At 37.8% G+C, this 18,716-nt stretch overlaps 3 protein-coding genes and 2 long non-coding RNA genes across 5 annotated transcripts; all 5 read right to left on the bottom strand.

Moving 5' to 3' along the window:
- Positions 1-287: 287 nt before the first annotated feature.
- LOC121049427 (DNA repair protein RAD51 homolog 3-like) lies at positions 288-1,687 on the bottom strand. Its single transcript, XM_040506774.1, has 3 exons — positions 1,521-1,687; positions 773-871; positions 288-415 (listed from the first exon to the last, which is right to left on the bottom strand). Exons 1-3 carry the CDS (start codon positions 1,630-1,632, stop codon positions 288-290), a joined length of 339 nt encoding a protein of 112 aa, XP_040362708.1. The 5' UTR covers positions 1,633-1,687.
- Positions 1,688-4,787: 3,100 nt separating this feature from the next.
- Positions 4,788-5,642, bottom strand: LOC121052517. Its single transcript, XR_005809309.1, has 3 exons — positions 5,530-5,642; positions 4,917-5,016; positions 4,788-4,826 (listed from the first exon to the last, which is right to left on the bottom strand). It is a non-coding gene; the product is annotated as an uncharacterized LOC121052517 (long non-coding RNA).
- A 308-nt stretch (positions 5,643-5,950) lies between these two features.
- LOC112190501 (isocitrate dehydrogenase [NADP]) lies at positions 5,951-7,980 on the bottom strand. The gene is made up of 9 exons (XM_040517720.1): positions 7,897-7,980; positions 7,705-7,814; positions 7,175-7,212; positions 6,964-7,041; positions 6,824-6,877; positions 6,650-6,751; positions 6,453-6,544; positions 6,240-6,343; positions 5,951-6,071 (listed from the first exon to the last, which is right to left on the bottom strand). Exons 1-9 carry the CDS (start codon positions 7,963-7,965, stop codon positions 5,978-5,980), a joined length of 741 nt encoding a protein of 246 aa, XP_040373654.1. The 5' UTR covers positions 7,966-7,980; the 3' UTR covers positions 5,951-5,977.
- A 440-nt stretch (positions 7,981-8,420) lies between these two features.
- Positions 8,421-15,468, bottom strand: LOC112167252 (probable tRNA N6-adenosine threonylcarbamoyltransferase, mitochondrial). The gene is made up of 6 exons (XM_040506773.1): positions 15,319-15,468; positions 14,757-14,832; positions 14,555-14,638; positions 10,144-10,299; positions 8,677-8,748; positions 8,421-8,528 (listed from the first exon to the last, which is right to left on the bottom strand). Exons 1-6 carry the CDS (start codon positions 15,339-15,341, stop codon positions 8,421-8,423), a joined length of 519 nt encoding a protein of 172 aa, XP_040362707.1. The 5' UTR covers positions 15,342-15,468.
- Positions 15,469-16,201: 733 nt separating this feature from the next.
- Positions 16,202-17,155, bottom strand: LOC121048957. Its single transcript, XR_005809320.1, has 3 exons — positions 17,060-17,155; positions 16,570-16,640; positions 16,202-16,261 (listed from the first exon to the last, which is right to left on the bottom strand). It is a non-coding gene; the product is annotated as an uncharacterized LOC121048957 (long non-coding RNA).
- Positions 17,156-18,716: the final 1,561 nt, after the last annotated feature.

Here is an 18,716-nt window from a genome sequence, read left to right as displayed (position 1 = left end):
GGACTCCTGCATAACATTTTATCAAAAGGAGTATGCATTCAATGCCCTGGAGAACAATAAAAGGAGTATACACATAGATTGGGAAAAAAAAAAACACCCATACCCAAGCTGTGTTTTACCAATGCCTGGAACTCCACCTAAAAATCAGGGGAAAAAAACAAAGAAAATCATCTCCTGACCAATTAAAAGCTTGCCACAGTTTTGTACTCATAAAAATGAAGACAAAGTACACAAATGTATTGCCCCAACATACAGCATACTCCAATAAATGATTAGGAATTGATAGACTAACCAATTTCAGTAACTTCTTTACAATTAATTCCCCCACCGAGAATTTTGTCTAGATCGGCACAAGATGTAGTAATGCGCGTTAACAACTTCTCCTCATTGAGGATATCCCAAGCAGTTTGTGCACCTACAGGAGACAGGATCAGAGTTACTTCTGATACTTTGCGCTCAAATGTAAGTCTTCCTCAGAGAGTGCGGTTAGTAGCAGAAAAATGTCGCATCTTCTTTTTGTGCCTATAGCATTGTGTTTACAACACATTGTACAAAGAAAGAAATTGTGTGGCCAGCTACTTAGCTGGGTTTTTTATTATGCATGTCAAGTGTTTGTACTTTCCCTCTAGTGAGCTTCCTACTGAAGTCATGCAAAGTCGATAAAAAGAGGACACTAGAATTTCACATTTTACATTATTCTGAACAAATGCATTTGATTTACAGAAATTCATATCATATGTTTACATATTGGTTAAACAAAGAATGTCATTACCATTGACAATGGCCGTATGTTTATCTGGCTGTTCCAACCCACAACCAAGTTTTGCAACCTTGAGCATTTCGAAAGCTTCACTCTCTGGAACTTTTAAATCTGTTAAACAATAAAGAATGCTACAAAAATTCAATCATCGTATCCCAAATTTTATCAGAATCAATATGGATTTCCTTGAGAAAACGGAGAAAATAACTTTAACATAAGATCCATAATGAAGGTAACAACAGTGAGATAAAAACCATTGTGGAGAAAAACCTACACAAACACATATTTATTTCATGTGCTGCAGTAACACTCAAAATCTTGTCATTGAAAGGTATCTAGAAACGGCCGACTCGAATACAACTTCATGTTGCAAAATGCAAACTCGGGTCACCCGAGCCATCATATCAGAGTTCCAACAACATCGAAAATACCTCCCAATTTCCTATCTTTTCCAATTGGTAAACCATCATTTGTTACAATTAGGACAGTCATGTGAAGAATCCTTCAATTACCCACAAACCAAGTCCTTTAATTTCTCAAGAATCCAGTTCTATTTCATCACTACTCTTGCAAGCTTTCTAAGAATGATATATAACCGTAAACCAAAATCAAATACCAAACCTAGCAAAACAAAGCTATGCAAACTGGAAAGCACTGAGAGTAATTACATCAGATATTTGGCGATTGATACATAAGTTATGAATTTGAGGGAAACCTAGCTGAGAAAAGTGAGAAAATGAGAGAGAAGAGCGATGATTACCTCGAGCGAGGTCGGAGGGAGAGATGGATGAGAGCGAAGCTAGAGTAGTATAGCCCGCTGATATGAGCTTGCCTCTGTGTGATGCTGAGAGCGGTAACCTGGCCACTTCCATTGTTGTGTTCTAGAGACCCAAGATGAGAGCGGCTTTGCTGCCTCTTCAATTTTGAGTGCAGATATGGATGCCAACAGGGTAACTGAAAAGTGGAGGGAAAAAATTTTGGGCACAATACTCATCACTATTTTCATGTTTTTGCAATTTACCCCCGACTTTTCAATTTTAATGAACTTCACCATATTTTTCTTAATTTTTGCAGATTTATCATCTGTCGGCAATTTTAATGAACTTCACCATTCTCAGCTCGTAAGAGCTCATGAGCAGTTTGTACCAAGTTACGGGACAATTCGAACTGAGTTGGATGAGAATATACTTTTATTAGTTTGTAAATTTCACATGCGAGAAGGTTTTGCATATTTTAGATTTTTAGATGGCGGAAAGGTTACGAGTTCGGACGAGCTAAAAACGTGCTGAATTCAATCCGAACTTGAACCGTGTCGAATGAATTACAACCCTCATTTTAAGTAAATTTACCGTAAAGTAAACCTGTAAATGGATCGGATTTGGATCGGATCAACTTAAATCCAAACCTGTTACTTAAAAAAAAATCGATCCAAACCCGCTCCGTTAACCCAGCGGATCATTGATTGCTTGATCCAAATCTGTACCGCCAGATTAACCGATACCCGATCCGCTAATCCGACCCGTTTATAATTTTTAATTATTTAAAAATTTTGAATAGTAATATTAAATTTATATCATGATACCTCATAAGATATTAATAAAATATTAAAACAACATGAAAAGTATCACCAAAAATAGAATTACATTATCAAAATTCTTAATGCTTCTTGGAATCTTAGGTGATGGACTTTCCCTTAGATTTATGCAAAAAATATGTATTAGAAATTCTTCATATTTTATATTTTATATTTTAAAATAATAATAATATATTAATATAAAAAATATATATTTTATTATTAAAAAAACGGGCCTGATCATTAACGGATCGGATCGACCTAAATCCGTATTTGATCCGTTAAATAAACGGGTTAACGGATTCGGATCAGTAACGGATCAACGGATCAAAATTTTCGATCCAAACCCGTCCAATAGCCATGGATTTAGAGCAGGTCCGAATCAAAATCTGGTCCATTTATAGGTCTACCGTTAAGTTCACCAAGCTCACTTTACGTGCCTTTCTTATTTTCCATTCCATTAAGATAACTGTGTATTTGACAATGATAAAACGTCCATAAACCATCCAGCTATCACATTGTTGAGATTAAATGAAATTTTTTTTTAATGGTTTAATCTCAACCATTAAATTTAAATCTCGAAATAGATGACCAAGTGAACGATACTCATATAACAACAATCGTTGTGTATTTAAGGAGAAAGTTATTATTCAAAAAGAAAAAGAAGAAGAAGAAAGTATTGGACCTATAGGTTTGACAGCATCTGCTAAAAATGTTTTAACACCCTTTTTATTACATGTACAAAATGAATAAGAATTAATTTGACACAATCTTCCATATATTACATGGGAAAGTTACGTACGTTCTCGCAAGGTTTTAAGCACCACATTGTATGGTATCCAGGGCAGCATTACACTGATCACAACATTCCTACAACATTTGCTTGATCCCAATCGTGTTGTTTAGCCAGTGCCATACTGGTGGTGACCAGGGAATCCAATATCTTCTTCTGATACATAATGAAGCATTAACGCATTTTTCAAATATCACTGGAGTGATGGCTTATGGTAATAACAAGGAACTAGGAAATATTAAGTTCTTTTCTTCCTATCAATGGCTTTTTCTTTTTGGTGGCAAAAGTAAGAAGTTGAAAATACCAAGCCACACTACAGCAAATGAAAGAAGGAAGTCTCAATCAGTGAGAGTTGCACAGGTAAAAATTAAATAAAAAGAGATCCGGATATAGTAAATAAACAACTGAAGAGAAACTTGATGAAAAGCAATCATAGGGATCAAAGTTTTTTAACAAACCTCAATATCTTCAGGTTCATCTGCAGGTGGTGGTGGATCAAATCTTCCCATACAAAAGTTCTCAATGCCAGTCCATGCCACCATTACACCTAGTCAGTTTAAAATCTAAGGATTAGTCTTCACTTTAGACAAGCAATAAATATGGGGATCTGTGTATATAAAGGGAAACATGTTAACATGTAGGAATTAGTCTTCACCAATAGGCACACTACTACAATAAGTTAATCAGACGACGGGTATTTGTAGTTGTGTGATGACCAGCCTCACTGTGGTCTAAACGAGTGTTGTGTGATTGAAAAATCAGACAACGGTGATTTCACCGTTGTGTGACAATACTTTGCTCAACAGAATATCTGTTTCCGTTGTGTGAATTATGCGCAGGCATGTGCCTAGCATGGCATGCACGGGGATGTGTCGGTACAATCAGACAACAGAAGAAGGAATTCACCGTTGTGTGAGATTCATAACACACAACAGATATAACTCATTCTTTGTTGTCTGAGGTTCATAACACACAACAGATATTACTCATTCTTTGTTGTCTGCGATATGTAACACACAGCAGATATTACTCATCCTTTGTTGTCTGATATTAATAACACACAACTGAAGTGAAATGATCTCCCTTGTCTGTTGATTACTCAGACAACAGAGATGATTTCATTTCTGTTGTGTGTTATGAATCTCACACAATAGAACTTTGTTTTCTTTTGTTGTTGGTTGTTAGTTCACACAACCAATATATTTGGTTAGCTGTGGTGTGAATATTGTAATAAGATTGGCTAATAGCCAATTACTGTTGTAGGAGAAGCCTTAATTTTAAACTCGTTTACAATCATACAATACATTGTTTTGTATTGTGTTGTATGAGATCAATGCTAGGTGAAATCATACAAAATCAATGCTAGAGATTATTACCAATGAACAATAATTTTATATTAATGCTAAAAGTAACTTAGATACATAAAAACAAACTCCAATCGATTCACTATATACAATTTTATAAGCATTTAAACATTTCATTGAACGAAGCCTTCCAATTTCATAAGTTATACAAGACTGTGTTCGATCCTCACCCACAAGCAATGTTGCAATACGAGCAATCCAATTTACATCTTGTGCAGCATATGTAGCATATGTTCGATCCTCCAAGAATGATCCTTCGCCTATCAAATTCAGGTAACCTCCCCGGCAAACTTGACTGCCGCACAAACAATCTAATGCTTCATATTCTTCCTTACTCTGTAAAAAAAAATAGACTTCAATTGTCAAATACAGTCATGTAAATTGCAATCGAGTAACACATGAGACCCATAGGCAAAAGAGTCAGACCTCCTTAATAGAGTTGTAGTCCAATGTGATCTCTTCACCGTATTGAATCTTACGTACAGTGTAGATTCCAATCTGGTAACGATCATCTACAGCAGTAACTCTGCATTAACGAAAGTGTAAATGTTTATAGAACTAGTAGTCAAAGTTTGGCCAGACTAAATTCTAGGATTAGGATGCCATTGATTACTATAGGTACTTGTGTATATATAAGACATAAAGAACTGCTAATAACACATATCTTGATAGCATACATCAATCTAATTTGTATTTCCGGCGTTCTTAACCACAGTGCTATAATACTTACTGAAATGGCAATCTAAAACTGCATATTCAAAAAATAAATATTCTAAAATGGAAAGTTGTTCTTACACCAAAGTATAAAATAATCTAAACATCATAAAGTATGAAAGCTCTAAGTACGTACAAGCCAAAAGGTAACCGTAAAACATAAGTAGCAACAAATAACTTTTAACTAGATGCAGCACCATATATCATGGGGATGTAACAATTACTAGTCAAAATCACAACTTCGTACTGCTCTGTAAAATTCCCTATATGCATGGTGGGACGAGGATGGTACGATGACTAACAGAACAAATTTAATAGAACTTACTTTGCTTCACAATTAGGTCGGCACGAGTGACAAATTCTACTTGCATAGGTTGCTTTATGCATGGCATCAACAACAACTAAATCATACCCATCAGCATCACCCTGCCAAACAACAATCAATGATAGGCACAAATCAGTAGAGCAAACAGTAACTACCTATGAACTTGGGCAACAATAAAGTACCTTGAACTCTTTAATCAAGCTTCAATCTCAAACCTTGAGCACTTGATTGAGCCCATGGATATGTCAATTTCAATCATATTTTCTTCCTCATTGATCTCAGCTAAGAACTCAAATAAAGTATGCTGTTGGAAAATGGCCTTCTGTGACAAACCTGACATTTTCTGTTGCAGACTAAAGATGGACTCTTCTTCCTTGTCATGGCCAACATAATATCCGTCAGGGAGGGATATTTCGATGAGGCTTCAAATCTGGATCTCCAATGAGTTTCATAAACTTCCTGGAAGATGTCCTTGAATCTTCATTATAATCCGAGTGTAAGAAAATGACATAAGCAAGAAAAAAGTTGTGTAGTGCAACATCCTACTGACCCATAATGTAACATAGGTAATTAGTTTTGTCTTGCATATGTAGGACTCTGCACTCCTATGCTAAGGTGCATGAGGGGTTTTAGTGGTTATTTTCCAATGGTAAAAAATAGGACAATAGATTACATAACAAAAGAAGAAAGGAAACACTGCACTGGCATACCTTCCATCATATTTCTTGAGAATAGTATTTTTAGTGCTAAGATAAAGTGGCCACTTTTTCTGGTAGGCAGTATTCATAGATGCATCCGCAAAGGATCGGATAGACTGCTCAGACAGATTAAAACATAAACAATAGCTATTAGAATTGTCTAGCAACTCATTTATGCCTGTAATAGACATTGGAGGAAAAAAAAAAAGAAGAGTAAGTTTCAACCTCATCAGTGTTATACATTGACAGAGCTACCCCTCCAGCACCAGTAAAGTTGAAAACCTCATATTCTTGCTTCTCATTGGACCCATCAGGTACTGCAAATCACGTAACCCATAAACACTAAATTTCAACTCCTTTGCAAGAAGTGTCAAAATCAAAACTCAGAAATTTTGAGCCTCTTAACGCAGATAATCTATTACCAAAAACTGATTTAAGTTTCCCAGGTCCTTTTATGATTGCATCAGTTGCTCGGTACTGATCACCGAAAGCATGCCTCCCAATGCATATTGGCCTCGTCCAACCTAAAAGAACACAAAACTATTAGCTTTTGCTTTGTTATGGAGGCAAATTTAGAGGAAAAGACTACAGCAAACCTGGAACAAGGCGGGGAACATTTCTGCAGATAATAGGTTCTCTAAAAACAGTACCTGAAAAGGACAGAAAATGCATTTGCTACTTAGAACTGATCAAACACACAACAAAGTTTGTTAATATTAGGGAAAAGTCTACTGACCATTTAAAATGTTCCGGATTGTCCCATTTGGACTCCTCCACATCTGTTTCAAGTTGAACTCCTTAACACGAGTTTCATCTATTGAGATCCCAATAAAATGATTCAGATCGTCAGAATAGTATGTTAGCCAATGATTGTCCATGGAGAAGGATATATATGTAAGTATATAGGCCCGTTCTAGAGAGGACCTCCTCAAACTTGAAGATCATACCAGGAGTTATAGTTGCACACTTGATTGCTACATTGTACCTACAATGACAAGAAACATAGAAAATAAATTATGCAAAGACGATTGATCAACATCTTTTCATGATAAAAAATTAGTTTAACGAATATGAAATGGTCATATAAAATTATGGCAATATCTGCCTTGGCAACCCATGAGCCCTGTCATTCTGGTCAAGTATAACAGAACATAGACAACAATGTCATGCTTAACATATTAGCACATGTCATACGCATGCCGTCTAACCAATTTTACATTGCAGTTTATTCAATTCAATACCAACTTACTTCAATATTTATGATAACCAGAACTACATAGTTCATACAGGAATAAGGTATTAAATGAAACAAGACCAAAATCGAAGCTTTATTTTGTGATTTCTTAAGCAGACTATATCAGTCAACATCAGAGAAAAAGAAAGAGAAAGAAATCAAAAGAAGATAGAGAACATTAGTTTTCTTCAACAGTACTGTAGTCTAGCAAAGGTAACATGAAGGCAGAATGATAAGGCATACTTAAGAGTAGCTTCTGCACTTTCAATTGTGACTCTATCACTGGTGGCATCACGATTAGGGAGGCCAAGATCAAAGTACTTGATATCCAGTTCCAGAAAGGGAAAAATAAGCTGTGAAACATGGAAACAAGTTGCAGATTCATTAAGAACATGAAATGATGAAATCACCTGATGCCATGAATATCACAATTACCTTATCTTTTATAGATTTCCAGAAAATTCGAGTCATTTCATCTCCTGAATCATGGAAACAATGCATCATTGCCACACAAGTAGACAGAGATAACAAGTCTGCCTCAGTTCTTAACTATATATAGATTAGCCATATTGTGATGGGCATTTCCATAATAAGCGTATACACTACCAACGCAGGCAAATGGTATACAATCTCAATTTGGATCTTCGGCCTAACTCCAAATGACGTGCTGGACACACATTCTGGTTTACATGAACAAAATAGGATCGAAACCATTTAAACATATTTGAAAAAAGGTCCAAGTTAAACACACCATAGCAGTGATAAGTAAAACTGGAAGATGCCCTTAAAGTAGCCTAACTGTGTAATAGCTAAAGTGATCAAATTTGGTTAAAGAAGTACGTTGACTTTGTGAATTGAACTCAAAGATACATACTTTTAACTTGATGAATGTCTGTTCAAGAAAAAGATATACACTCTTTCTGATTTTCAGATAATCTTGACAAGAGGACGTTCAATTTTCACTCTTTCTGCTTCTCTAAAGCAAAGAAGAGAGCAATTGCAAGCAAGTAAGGTAATTTTTCCCCCAACTGCAAAGCCAAAGCAAAACCTAATTGAGATCTGCAAACCTAAATTCCATAGAATCATTTAACTATGCACACACGCACACACTGTTCTCAAAGTAAATAAATTGAAAGGGTGCCAAGGACCAACCAGAGCTGTAGAGGCCATGGCCGACGAAGAAAATCAACCAAACAACAAGACGAATATAAATACCGCAATAGGGAATGAGATCTGGCGGTTCTGTTTCAGTGGAGCCCGTGCTTCACTGCCATTGCTAATCGATACCTGGAATTCAATCAGCTTCAATAGAAAGGAAAAAAAAAAAAGGGATTCATTCCCTATTGGATAGAGCGATGTGGTGGTCAGAGAATCAGAATCCATCAGTAAAGTAAAACATGAGTGAACCCAGGTGGAGGAGATGTGGGGATTTGGGTCGGTATATCGGGGAAGAAAGTGGAGTGAACCAGATGGAAGACTGAGAGAAAGGTTTCACGAGAGAGAGAGAGAGAGAGAGAGAGAGAGAGAGAGAGAGAGAGAGAGAGAGTGAGTGTGTCGAGAAACCATAGATTGCAGATTGATGATATCGAATACGCCATTGCTAAACCTCCAGGGAAAAACCTCTAACTGAACACTACCTTCAGAGAGAATGGGCTAGGATTGGGGGTTAGGGTTATGAGGTAGAAGGTCTTGGGGGACTGTTTGGGGGAGAGGTCGATTCTCGGAGAATGTATGGGATTTAGAGAAATTGAAGTTCTTTCGGGGCCAGATCCATGGTTGATTCAAGATAGGTCGAAGCTTTAGGGCCAAAGATCGAAAATTGTGGGGAGATTTGGAGAGAGAGAGAGAGAGAGAGAGAGAGAGAGAGAGAGGGACAGAAAGAGGGATATTAGGAACGGAAGAAAGATAGTAGAAGAAGAAGACGAATAAGAGGTGGCATAAGAAAGGTGGAGTGAACCTTGATCGAGAGTATTGATTTCAATAAAGGCTACATAAGTTGTTTAGCACTTTAGTGGGAGACTTCAAGTTTCTCCAACAACAGAAAATTAACGGACCGTTGTATGAGTATATGATTACAAAACAGGCTGAGAGGGAAAATTTTCCTCCTGTGACTCGTTTCATTTGAGTTAAATTAATTTTGCCGCGCTGTGCAATTTGCTTCCATGCTCAGACAACAGAACTATGACAATCTATTGTGTAAATTTGTGCAACTTGCACTAGGTGTACCTAGAGGATTTCTCAAGGTTCATGCAACATTCATTATACAACAGATATCAAAAAAACGGTTGTGTGAATAATTCAAATTGAGCTCCTTCTGGGAGGGAATTATGTGCTCATTTCCCTCCATCTAGGCCTCATATTCACACAACGGAAACTTCTTAACTCAGTTGTGCAATACCTTTCTAAGAAAAAAGTTTTCAATTTTCTTACATTCACACAACAGAAACATATTTGTACCGTTGTATGATAGAGTTTGTGTTAACACACAACAGCAAATTTTAGTTCTGTTGTGTGATGAGTGTTGTGTGTTTCGATTTTTGTAGTAGTGGCATTTTTCCACATCTTTTTGGTGATGGCCAACTACAGGTTAACATTTTCTTTTAATCCAAAGAATCCAGTCATTTCAGCTACAAATGATTAACATGCTCAGGCCCTTCTTTATCAATTTAGAATTCACATCACCAACACCACAAGTTGAGCCAAAACTAAATAAAATGAATTACCATTGTCTGTACAAAGACTGGGAGGAAGGCATACAAGTTGTAAGTTGTTTTTCTTGACAACCTGATCAAGTCGAGCTCGAACATATTGATTAGATGCAACACCACCAGACACAACCTGCACAGAAAGAATACAAATAGGCATCCATGCTCAGGTATATGAAGTAAGGGTGGGTTGTGTTAGAAAGTAGAGCAAAATTAGTTTGGTATAGCTGTCAACATTCAACACATTCATTCTGTATCATCACAATTAATTCTATATAATTAGGCATTAATAGGCCACGAATAGTTTTCCTTTTTGTATCCTAGAATCAAGCTATATCTTTGTATATGTGATATACAGATCAATACAACAATTATCACTTCCTGAAAATCTGTCTCTGTTGTTTTTCATGGTATCAGAGCAAGACGCATAATCCTGACTCTTCTCTAGTCTTCTCAACATCAAATTCACAAAGCCATAATCACAATGGCTGGTGATAACGTCCCACCATCACCATCCAATCCCAGCAAATCAGATAATTCAAAATCTGATGTCTCAAATCCATTCTTCACTCATCATTCAGACCACCCTGGATTGGTCCCAGTCTCCAAGCCTTTGAATGGAGACAACTACACAGGTTGGAAGAGGGCTATGACATTAGCTCTCAATTCTAAAAACAAGCTCGGGTATGTGAATGGTTCAATCAAAGCTCCATCAAGCGAAGCTAACCCAGAAGGATATGCAACTTGGTCAAGATGCAACGACATGGTCCATTCATGGATTGTTAACACAGTAAGTTCTGAAATTGCTGACAGTATCATCTATTATCCTACAGCCCATGAAGTATGGGAAGATTTATGTGAGTGTTTTTCACAAGGCAATGCACCTCGCATATTTGAAATTCAGCGAGATATCGCTTCACTCAGGCAAGAACAACAATAAGTTTTAGCATATTACACGAAATTGAAAAGTTTGTGGGATGAATTGACGTCTTATTCAGAAGCACCACAAGGAACACAGGCAGATCAACAAAAGCTCATGTAATTCATGATGGGACTCAATGAGACTTACAGTGCAACCCGTGGTCAAATCCTCTTGATGAATCCCCTTCCAAGTGTCAGACAAGCATATGCTGCCGTTGCACAAGAAGAAAAGCAGTGTTTCATTGTGTCTTCACATGCTGCGGTAGAGCCCAGTTCGAACGCCACCGCCATGGCTGTTCGGAGCGGTGGCCAGCCAAACCAGACTTGCAACAGAGGAAGTCGTGGTGACAGACCAACTTTTCAGACTAGTCGGGCTACGGAACGGAGCTTCACCACGCGTTGTGGTTCAGGTCAAGGAAGGGGAAGGCCGCATTGCACCTATTGTGGTGATCCAGGACATTAGGTCCAAACCTGTTTTCACTTGATTGGTTTTCCTCCTGGTCATCCCAAGGCAAAGCAAGGATCTGGAAATTTTCCCAAGCAGAACACTGCTGCAAACCAGGTTACTGCAACGGGCATGGTAGAAGAGGAGAATGGGCCAGCAATTACTTTATCTGAGGCCCAATTTAACAATTTTTAGCTGCAGTCCAACAAGCCCAAAAGCCCAATCCAAATACCGGCTCGAGTTCCAAAGCAAATGCAGTAACGCAGCCAGGTTTGTCTAAAGTCGCTTCCCGCAATTGGATAATTGATAGCGGGGCGACCGATCATATTACTTCGTCCTCTAAATTGTTGAATACAAATAAAAATTGTGCATTATCGCCTGTTTTGCTACCTAGTGGAGATAAAGTGCATATTGAAGCCATAGGTTCTTTGCCTCTGAGTAGCATATATTATTTACATGATGTGCTGTTTGTGCCAAAGTTTAAGGTTGATTTAATGTCGGTTAGCCGTTTGACAAGAGGTCTGAATTGTTCAGTGACATTCTATCCTTATTGGTGCGTTTTGCAGGATCTGGCTACGAAGAGGACGATTGGTTTGGGTAAAGAACGCAATGGGCTCTACTATTTGGTGGCACTAGCGACGGAGACAACCAGTTCTTCCAGATCATCTTGCAACCTCTCCATTTCCCCTACCAATCTTTGGCATAATCGCTTGGGCCATGTTTCCTCTCCATGTTTAAGTCACATAGCAAAGAATTTCCTACATTTTTCCATTTAGCCAAATAATGCTTGTCATGTATGTCCCTTGGCTAAGCAGAGTCGATTACCTTTCAGACATAGTTCTATTTCTTCTACAAGACCTTTTGAAATAATTCATTTTGATATTTGGGGTCGTTATCGACACCCTTCTCTTTCTGGTGCTTTTTATTTCCTTACTATTGTGGATGACTTCACCAGATTTACTTGGGGTTTCTTAATGCAGCACAAAGCTGAAACACAACCACTTTTGAAACGTTTCTTTGCTCACATTCTCACTCAATTTGACTCTCGTATTCAAACGTTTAGAAGTGACAATGGTAGTGAATTTATTTCACTTCGCTCTTTTTTTCAAGATCATGGCGTTGTCTTCCAACATTCTTGTGTTTACACGCCTCAACAAAATGGGGTTGTGGAGTCATCGTTACACTCCTGCCTACTCCTCTTTTGTTGCTCAGCTCAGTGCCGTCCATGAACCAAATTCCTATTCTGAGGCGGCTGTTGTCACTGAATGGCGGGATGCCATGAAAGCCGAGTTGGAGGCCTTGCAGGCCAACAGTACTTGGACCCTCACCACGCTGCCCCCTGGGAAGTCCCCAATTGGTTGTCGGTGGGTTTATAAAGTCAAGCACAGGTCTAATGGTTCCATTGAACGATACAAGGCCCGGTTGGTGGCCAAGGGCTTCACTTAGTTGGCAGGTATTGACTATCAGGACACTTTTTCTCCTACTGCTAAAATGGTTACAGTCCGTTGTCCACTTGCATTGGCTGCGTCCCATGGCTGGTCTCTTTCTCAGCTCTGTCAACAATGCCTTCCTCCATGGCAATCTGGATGAAGAGATTTACATGTCTCCACCGCTAGGGCTCCAAAGACAGGGGGAAGAGCATTTGGTTTATCGGTTGCATAAATCCTTGTATGGTCTAAAACAAGCTTCAAGGCAGTGGTTTTCTAGATTTTCAGAAGTTATTCGATCTGCTGGTTTTGTGCAATCTAGAGCGGACTACTCTCTTTTTACCAGAGGACAAGGCAAGTCTTTTACAGTCTTATTGATATATGTTGATGACATATTAATTACTGGCAATGATCCTGTGAGTATAGCTGATGTCAAGAATTTTTTGCATAAAACATTTCGTTTGAAAGATCTTGGCTGCGTAAAGTATTTTCTTGGCATTGAGGTTTCTACATCCAAGAGAGGAATTTTTATTTGTCAGTGCAAGTATGTGTTAGAAATTATAAAAGATGCAGGATTATTGGGCACTGCCCCTGTTGATACACCCATGGAACATGGTTTAAAGTTGTCAGATAAGACTGAGTTACTCAAAGATCCAGAGAAGTACAGGCATTTGGTTGGAAGATTGATCTATCTCACAATGTCAAGGCCAGATATTACATATCCTGTTCATATATTAAGCAGGTTTATGCATCAGCCTCGAAAAGCCGATTGGGAGACAGCCTTGCGAGTGGTACGCTACCTCAAGTCAGCTCCTGGTCAAGGCTTATTCTTTTCCTCAAATAGTGATCTTCGGCTACGAGCTTTTTGTGACTCAGATTGGGCCGGGTGTCCACTTACAAGAAGGTCTACTACAGGGTATTGTGTGTTCTTAGGACCTTCTTTAATCTCATGGAGGTCGAAACGTCAGAAAACAATCTCTCTTTCTTCAGCTGAAGCTGAGTATTTTGCTATGACAGGAGCTTGTTGTGAGTTGACTTGGCTACGTTATTTACTTCAAGACTTGGGGATTTTACACCAGGAAACTGCGTTGCTTTATTGTGACAGCAAGGCTGCTTTACATATAGCAGCAAATCCAGTGTTTCATGAACGTACAACACATATAGAGATGGATTGTCACTATATCAGGGATAAGATCCAAGATGGTTCAGTGGAGACACGGTTTGTGAGTTCTGGAAATCAATTGGCTGATGTTCTGACTAAAGCTCTTGGCAAGGAAGACTTCATGCTTATGATTCGCAAGTTGGGCGTGCAAGATATCCACTCTCCAACTTGAGGGGGAGTGTTAGAAAGTAAAGCAAAATTAGCTTGATATAGCTGTCAACATTCAACACATTCATTCTGTATCATCACAATTAATTCTATATAATTAGGCATTAATAGGCCACGAATAGTTTTCCTTTTTGTATCCTAGAATCAAGCTATATCTTTGTATATATGATATACAGATCAATACAACAATTATCACTTCCTGAAAATCTGCCTCTGTTGTTTTTCAGGTTGGAGCATACAGAATAAAAAATCGCAGTTTACACACCATATGTTTTACAGAAGGTTCAATCTTCAAAGCCCATTCAATTGCTCGTTCACACCTTTCTTCCAGATGTAATACTGCAACTCTCTGCACAAGGGACAACCTCAAAGTCACAGAAGTTATAGAATAGATAAAGTCGGAACCTGAACAAGGCAAACATTTGATCAAACTGACAAGAAGAAAGACACAGATATACACTAGTAACCTGAAAAGAGGCAGCAATATCAGCTTGAGACCTTCTATCTTCGCTAGTTGCTGAAGAAACAGGAATTGTAGCATTACTGCGCAACATAAGAAACATGGGGCCATAAGAAGAAAACTACGCTAACTAACATAAATCACTAGACAAGAGACATGGTTTGCAGTAACATCAATCGAGAATCAGTTGTTGTGCTTAACTGAACTCTATCAGTTACACAATCTGTGTGAGTGTGTGATCAAATAGCTAGATTATCTTTGGGAATGTGCAAACTGGAAAAGACGCATAACTCAATTTCCAAAATGATTGTCTATATCTACAGTTATACATACATATTTTTAGATTAATTGCCAGCCTCACTTGAGTCATCAGACCAGCGTACGAGAAGTTGCAATCTTTATGTTGTTTCATTGGAGTCTAGAGAAAAACAAAATGAGTACCAGATTTAGGATTCAGCTTCATGTTGCAGAAATCTCGGTGATGTGTTATACTTTATGACTTTATGTAGAACCAAACATGAAGGCTAAGGCAACCTTCTGGCAAAAACTGTTTTAAGAAGAAAGATTACCGAGAATTTGATTGATTTTGCATCACCCTCTCGGGCAAGCTCTTCTATAGCTGGCCCACCACTTCTCCTCAAGTCAAGACCAAGCCATTTTGCTATCTTGTCATATGCCTCACCAATAGCATCATCTATTGTGGTCCCAAGTTGTACATAATGACCAAGATCACGAGCAAGGATGAGTACACTGTGTCATCCTGAAGACAGATATTGCTTTAGACACATCATTTAGTGTATTAAAGTAACTAACGAATCGCAAATATTCATCAGACAAGTTACCCATGGACTTGACTCACTTGAGTATCGTCATTAGTTTTTTTTTTTAAAACATTAAATATTGTCATGTGGTACAAAAATGCGGATGGAAGTTGATAGAAATCTGTAAAACGACCTTATGCAGGAATGGTGTAGATTATCTTACCTGAAATAAGCAGGGCCATGAAAGGAAATTGTAGTTCTTGTTCAGTTAGCCTAGGACAAGAAATAGACAATTGTCATATGTACAAGAGTTCTCAAAACAATGTTGAAGTGCAGATATATGAGAGAGACAGAGAGACAGAAAGTTAGCATTAAGGAACCTGGCGACAAGAGCATGAGCCTCCTTGTGATGTACACCAGTAATCGGTAAGCTAAAAGTACCAGCAATTTTACGAGCTTTCCGCACACCAACTGCATAATTGAATGAAAAATTAGTCCTAAAGTACTCCTTCCTCACAATCATCCAGTGGTTGTTATACAGGGGCCAGATTAAGAGGGTACCAAACCCAACCAAATGGAATAACTGGTAATAAAATCTCGAGACAAACATACACCACTGAAATGGAAAAAAAGAAGTGATACTACTTAGTTTACCACGAAGACAAAGGCTTAAACCAGGACCAATGGTAACAGCAACTGCAGACAAATCTCTCTCGGTTAAATTAGCTTTGTCGAACGCTTCTTGCACAACCTGCAATCAACAATCACAAATTCAGGCCGAGCTTTAAACATTTTTAATTCACCAAAAACCAAAACAATATAGTAATTAATGAATCATTTGGATTACAAGCGATAATATGAAATAACTAAATCATCCAAAACTGACGTCAATAATAAATTATGACTGGCAAAGCAAGCGTAGCAAAAACAACTTAAATATAAGGATGGTGTCTACCAACACTAACATACGTATCAAATTATGTCTTAAGTAACAGATGTCAAATCATGTGACGGATCATCATACTAAGTTGAAAGATGACTGTAATGAAGAAACAATACCCGATCAATCACTTGCAAGTGCGCTTCTTCTGCCATTTTGGGAGCAACACCTCCATATTGAGCAAGCAAATCTGCCTTGACATGGTGAAGGCTCGAAATTAGATAAAAGTAACCAAGTAAAAACATAAAGTTACATACACACAAAGTCTATTACTTTTTCCTGTTCATCATATGTCAGGACGATTTTATCGCAATATACGGCATATAGTCCCGAATTAGTTTCAGAAAATGAGAATCTTTGAACATATCTTATGCATCATAGAAACTTCTTTATAGCAGATTTTCTCAAAATACCAGATAGCCTAATCGCCCTCTCAAACTTTACTGCCTAACATTTTGAAGCACAAACATATACTCTAAATGGCAAGAAACCATATAAAAACAAATATTGCACTTCACATGAGTAAAACCATATGCCTCAACTAGATTAAAAAATAAAAAAATAAAAATCATAGTCAAATTCTTTAACTTCCTTAATTGTGATATATACCCAGAACCAAAATGTGGAAGAGAGGGCCATTCTGAATAGAGATGAAGAATACTTGAGAGGAGATTTAGGCGCCAAATGTGGAAGAGAGGGCCATTCTGAATAGAGACGAAGAATATGGCGCACAGAGTGAGTCGGTTAATCGGAGGCTTTATTCCTCGAAACGGTTCTTTAGGACAGGAAAGAAACGTTTCTATCGGGATTAGCCCAACAAGGTCGGGTCAGGGTTAGGCCCGTTCTCTTCTTCTTGGACTCGAATTGATATTTTCTTTTACATCTTTTCCGTAAACTTAAAAAAATAAAATAAAATAAAAATAAAAAATAAAAAATAAAAAATCTTCTTCTCATATTCAAATGCAAACACTTTAGCTTAGTACCATTTGGTTTAGTGGCATAGTATCTCTTTCGCGTAAAATACAACATATAACAACGACCAGAATGATCAAAACCTTGTTGATGATTGATTCAATAACATCATAGGTAAGTGCCAGCTCTGATTCAGGCAAAAGGCTAGCACCATCTCCTTTACCTGCCACAGCAATATAAGAGGTGTTTTGGCTAGGATCATATAGGAAATCAATTGGTTATTTTAAATGTCTTTTCACATGCATAACGTTAATATGAATACTAATTAAGATTTTCATTAAGATGGGGCTGGAAGACTACTTGTAGAGGGGAGAGACACCAATCTGGAAGACCGAAATAAAATATGAGGAGCTCTGGAGCTGTGAGCAATGTATCACAATAGTAAGTGTTTAGAAGCTATGAAGCAATCATGTGACATGTCAAAGTTCTGTAATGTAGGTTTAACTGAATTAACAGTGTAATTTATGGAGAGCTAAATCATAGATTATGGGTAAGCTTTCACAAGTAGTATATAATCGATTATCCGTATCCATAAGATGAATATTCATATTAGAGGAAGTTAGTTTAGTGGATATATTAAGTAACTGGAATAAGCATAGTACAACAATTTCTTGAGTCATACCTGGCACTGTTGCAGCTGAGCAAGATAGCTTGGAGAAACTTTGTGTAGCCAGTAAATCAAATTACGGGGTGGTAGTAGTGGTACAAGTCACCTCATTTATTTGATATATATTTTTTTTCATAATTTCAAGTTGCTAGTTGAAATGCCGAAATTATAACCAACCGGCTTCCATATATAGTTCTTCAACTCCGTTTGTAAGACCACGCACATAGCAATTCAAAGCCACAGGACAATATAGAGGGGAAAAGCCCTGTAATTGCAAGCATCACATAGCTCCTGGAAAAAACTAGAGGTGTGATCATACATGTACAGGTGCAAATTTTAGTGGTAAACCAAGTACCAAAATCCAAGCCAACAAGTGCATAGGAAAGAGACAAGAGTACCGGCCTCCTGGCAGCAAAAGCAACCATTGACGAGATATGCACCAAGGAAGAATAAGAAACTGTTTGTAGTAACTAAAGCAATTAACAAACAGAAGAGATCCCTCTACGATTGTCCAAGAGAAGTATTGTCATGCTTTTGACAAGTTAAAAGTACTGCATTATTCAGATGAATTTTACTTAATTACCTCAAATCGATAGTAACAGAAACTAGAACAGAATTCGAAAGAAATTTTCTAGTTGGCAGGGATCTCTATTGTCAATGGCAGTGCGTCTACAATTAATTAAATCA

Source organism: Rosa chinensis, chromosome 1, assembly GCF_002994745.2.
Source record: "Rosa chinensis cultivar Old Blush chromosome 1, RchiOBHm-V2, whole genome shotgun sequence".
NCBI lineage: Eukaryota > Viridiplantae > Streptophyta > Magnoliopsida > Rosales > Rosaceae > Rosa > Rosa chinensis.
This window is presented reverse-complemented; position numbering and strand designations above follow the sequence as displayed.

Coding starts and splice junctions, on each gene's coding strand:
- LOC112190501 (XM_040517720.1), bottom strand. CDS start 7,965: ATGATGCATTGTTTCCATGATTCAGGAGATGAAATGACTCGAATTTTC. Junction 6,344..6,452: donor CAATGTATAACACTGATGAG/GTTGAAACTTAC, acceptor CTGTCTGAGCAG/TCTATCCGATCCTTTGCGGA. Junction 6,072..6,239: donor CTCAAGAAATATGATGGAAG/GTATGCCAGTGC, acceptor ATGGGTCAGTAG/GATGTTGCACTACACAACTT.
- LOC112167252 (XM_040506773.1), bottom strand. CDS start 15,341: ATGCAAAATCAATCAAATTCTCG. Junction 8,749..10,143: donor TGGCTCAACTTGTGGTGTTG/GTGATGTGAATT, acceptor ATTGAATTCCAG/GTATCGATTAGCAATGGCAG. Junction 8,529..8,676: donor AGATCTCATTCCCTATTGCG/GTATTTATATTC, acceptor TATGGAATTTAG/GTTTGCAGATCTCAATTAGG.
- LOC121049427 (XM_040506774.1), bottom strand. CDS start 1,632: ATGGAAGTGGCCAGGTTACCGCTCTCAGCATCACACAGAGGCAAGCTC. Junction 872..1,520: donor TCCCTCCGACCTCGCTCGAG/GTAATCATCGCT, acceptor ATTGTTTAACAG/ATTTAAAAGTTCCAGAGAGT. Junction 416..772: donor ACATACGGCCATTGTCAATG/GTAATGACATTC, acceptor TGTCTCCTGTAG/GTGCACAAACTGCTTGGGAT.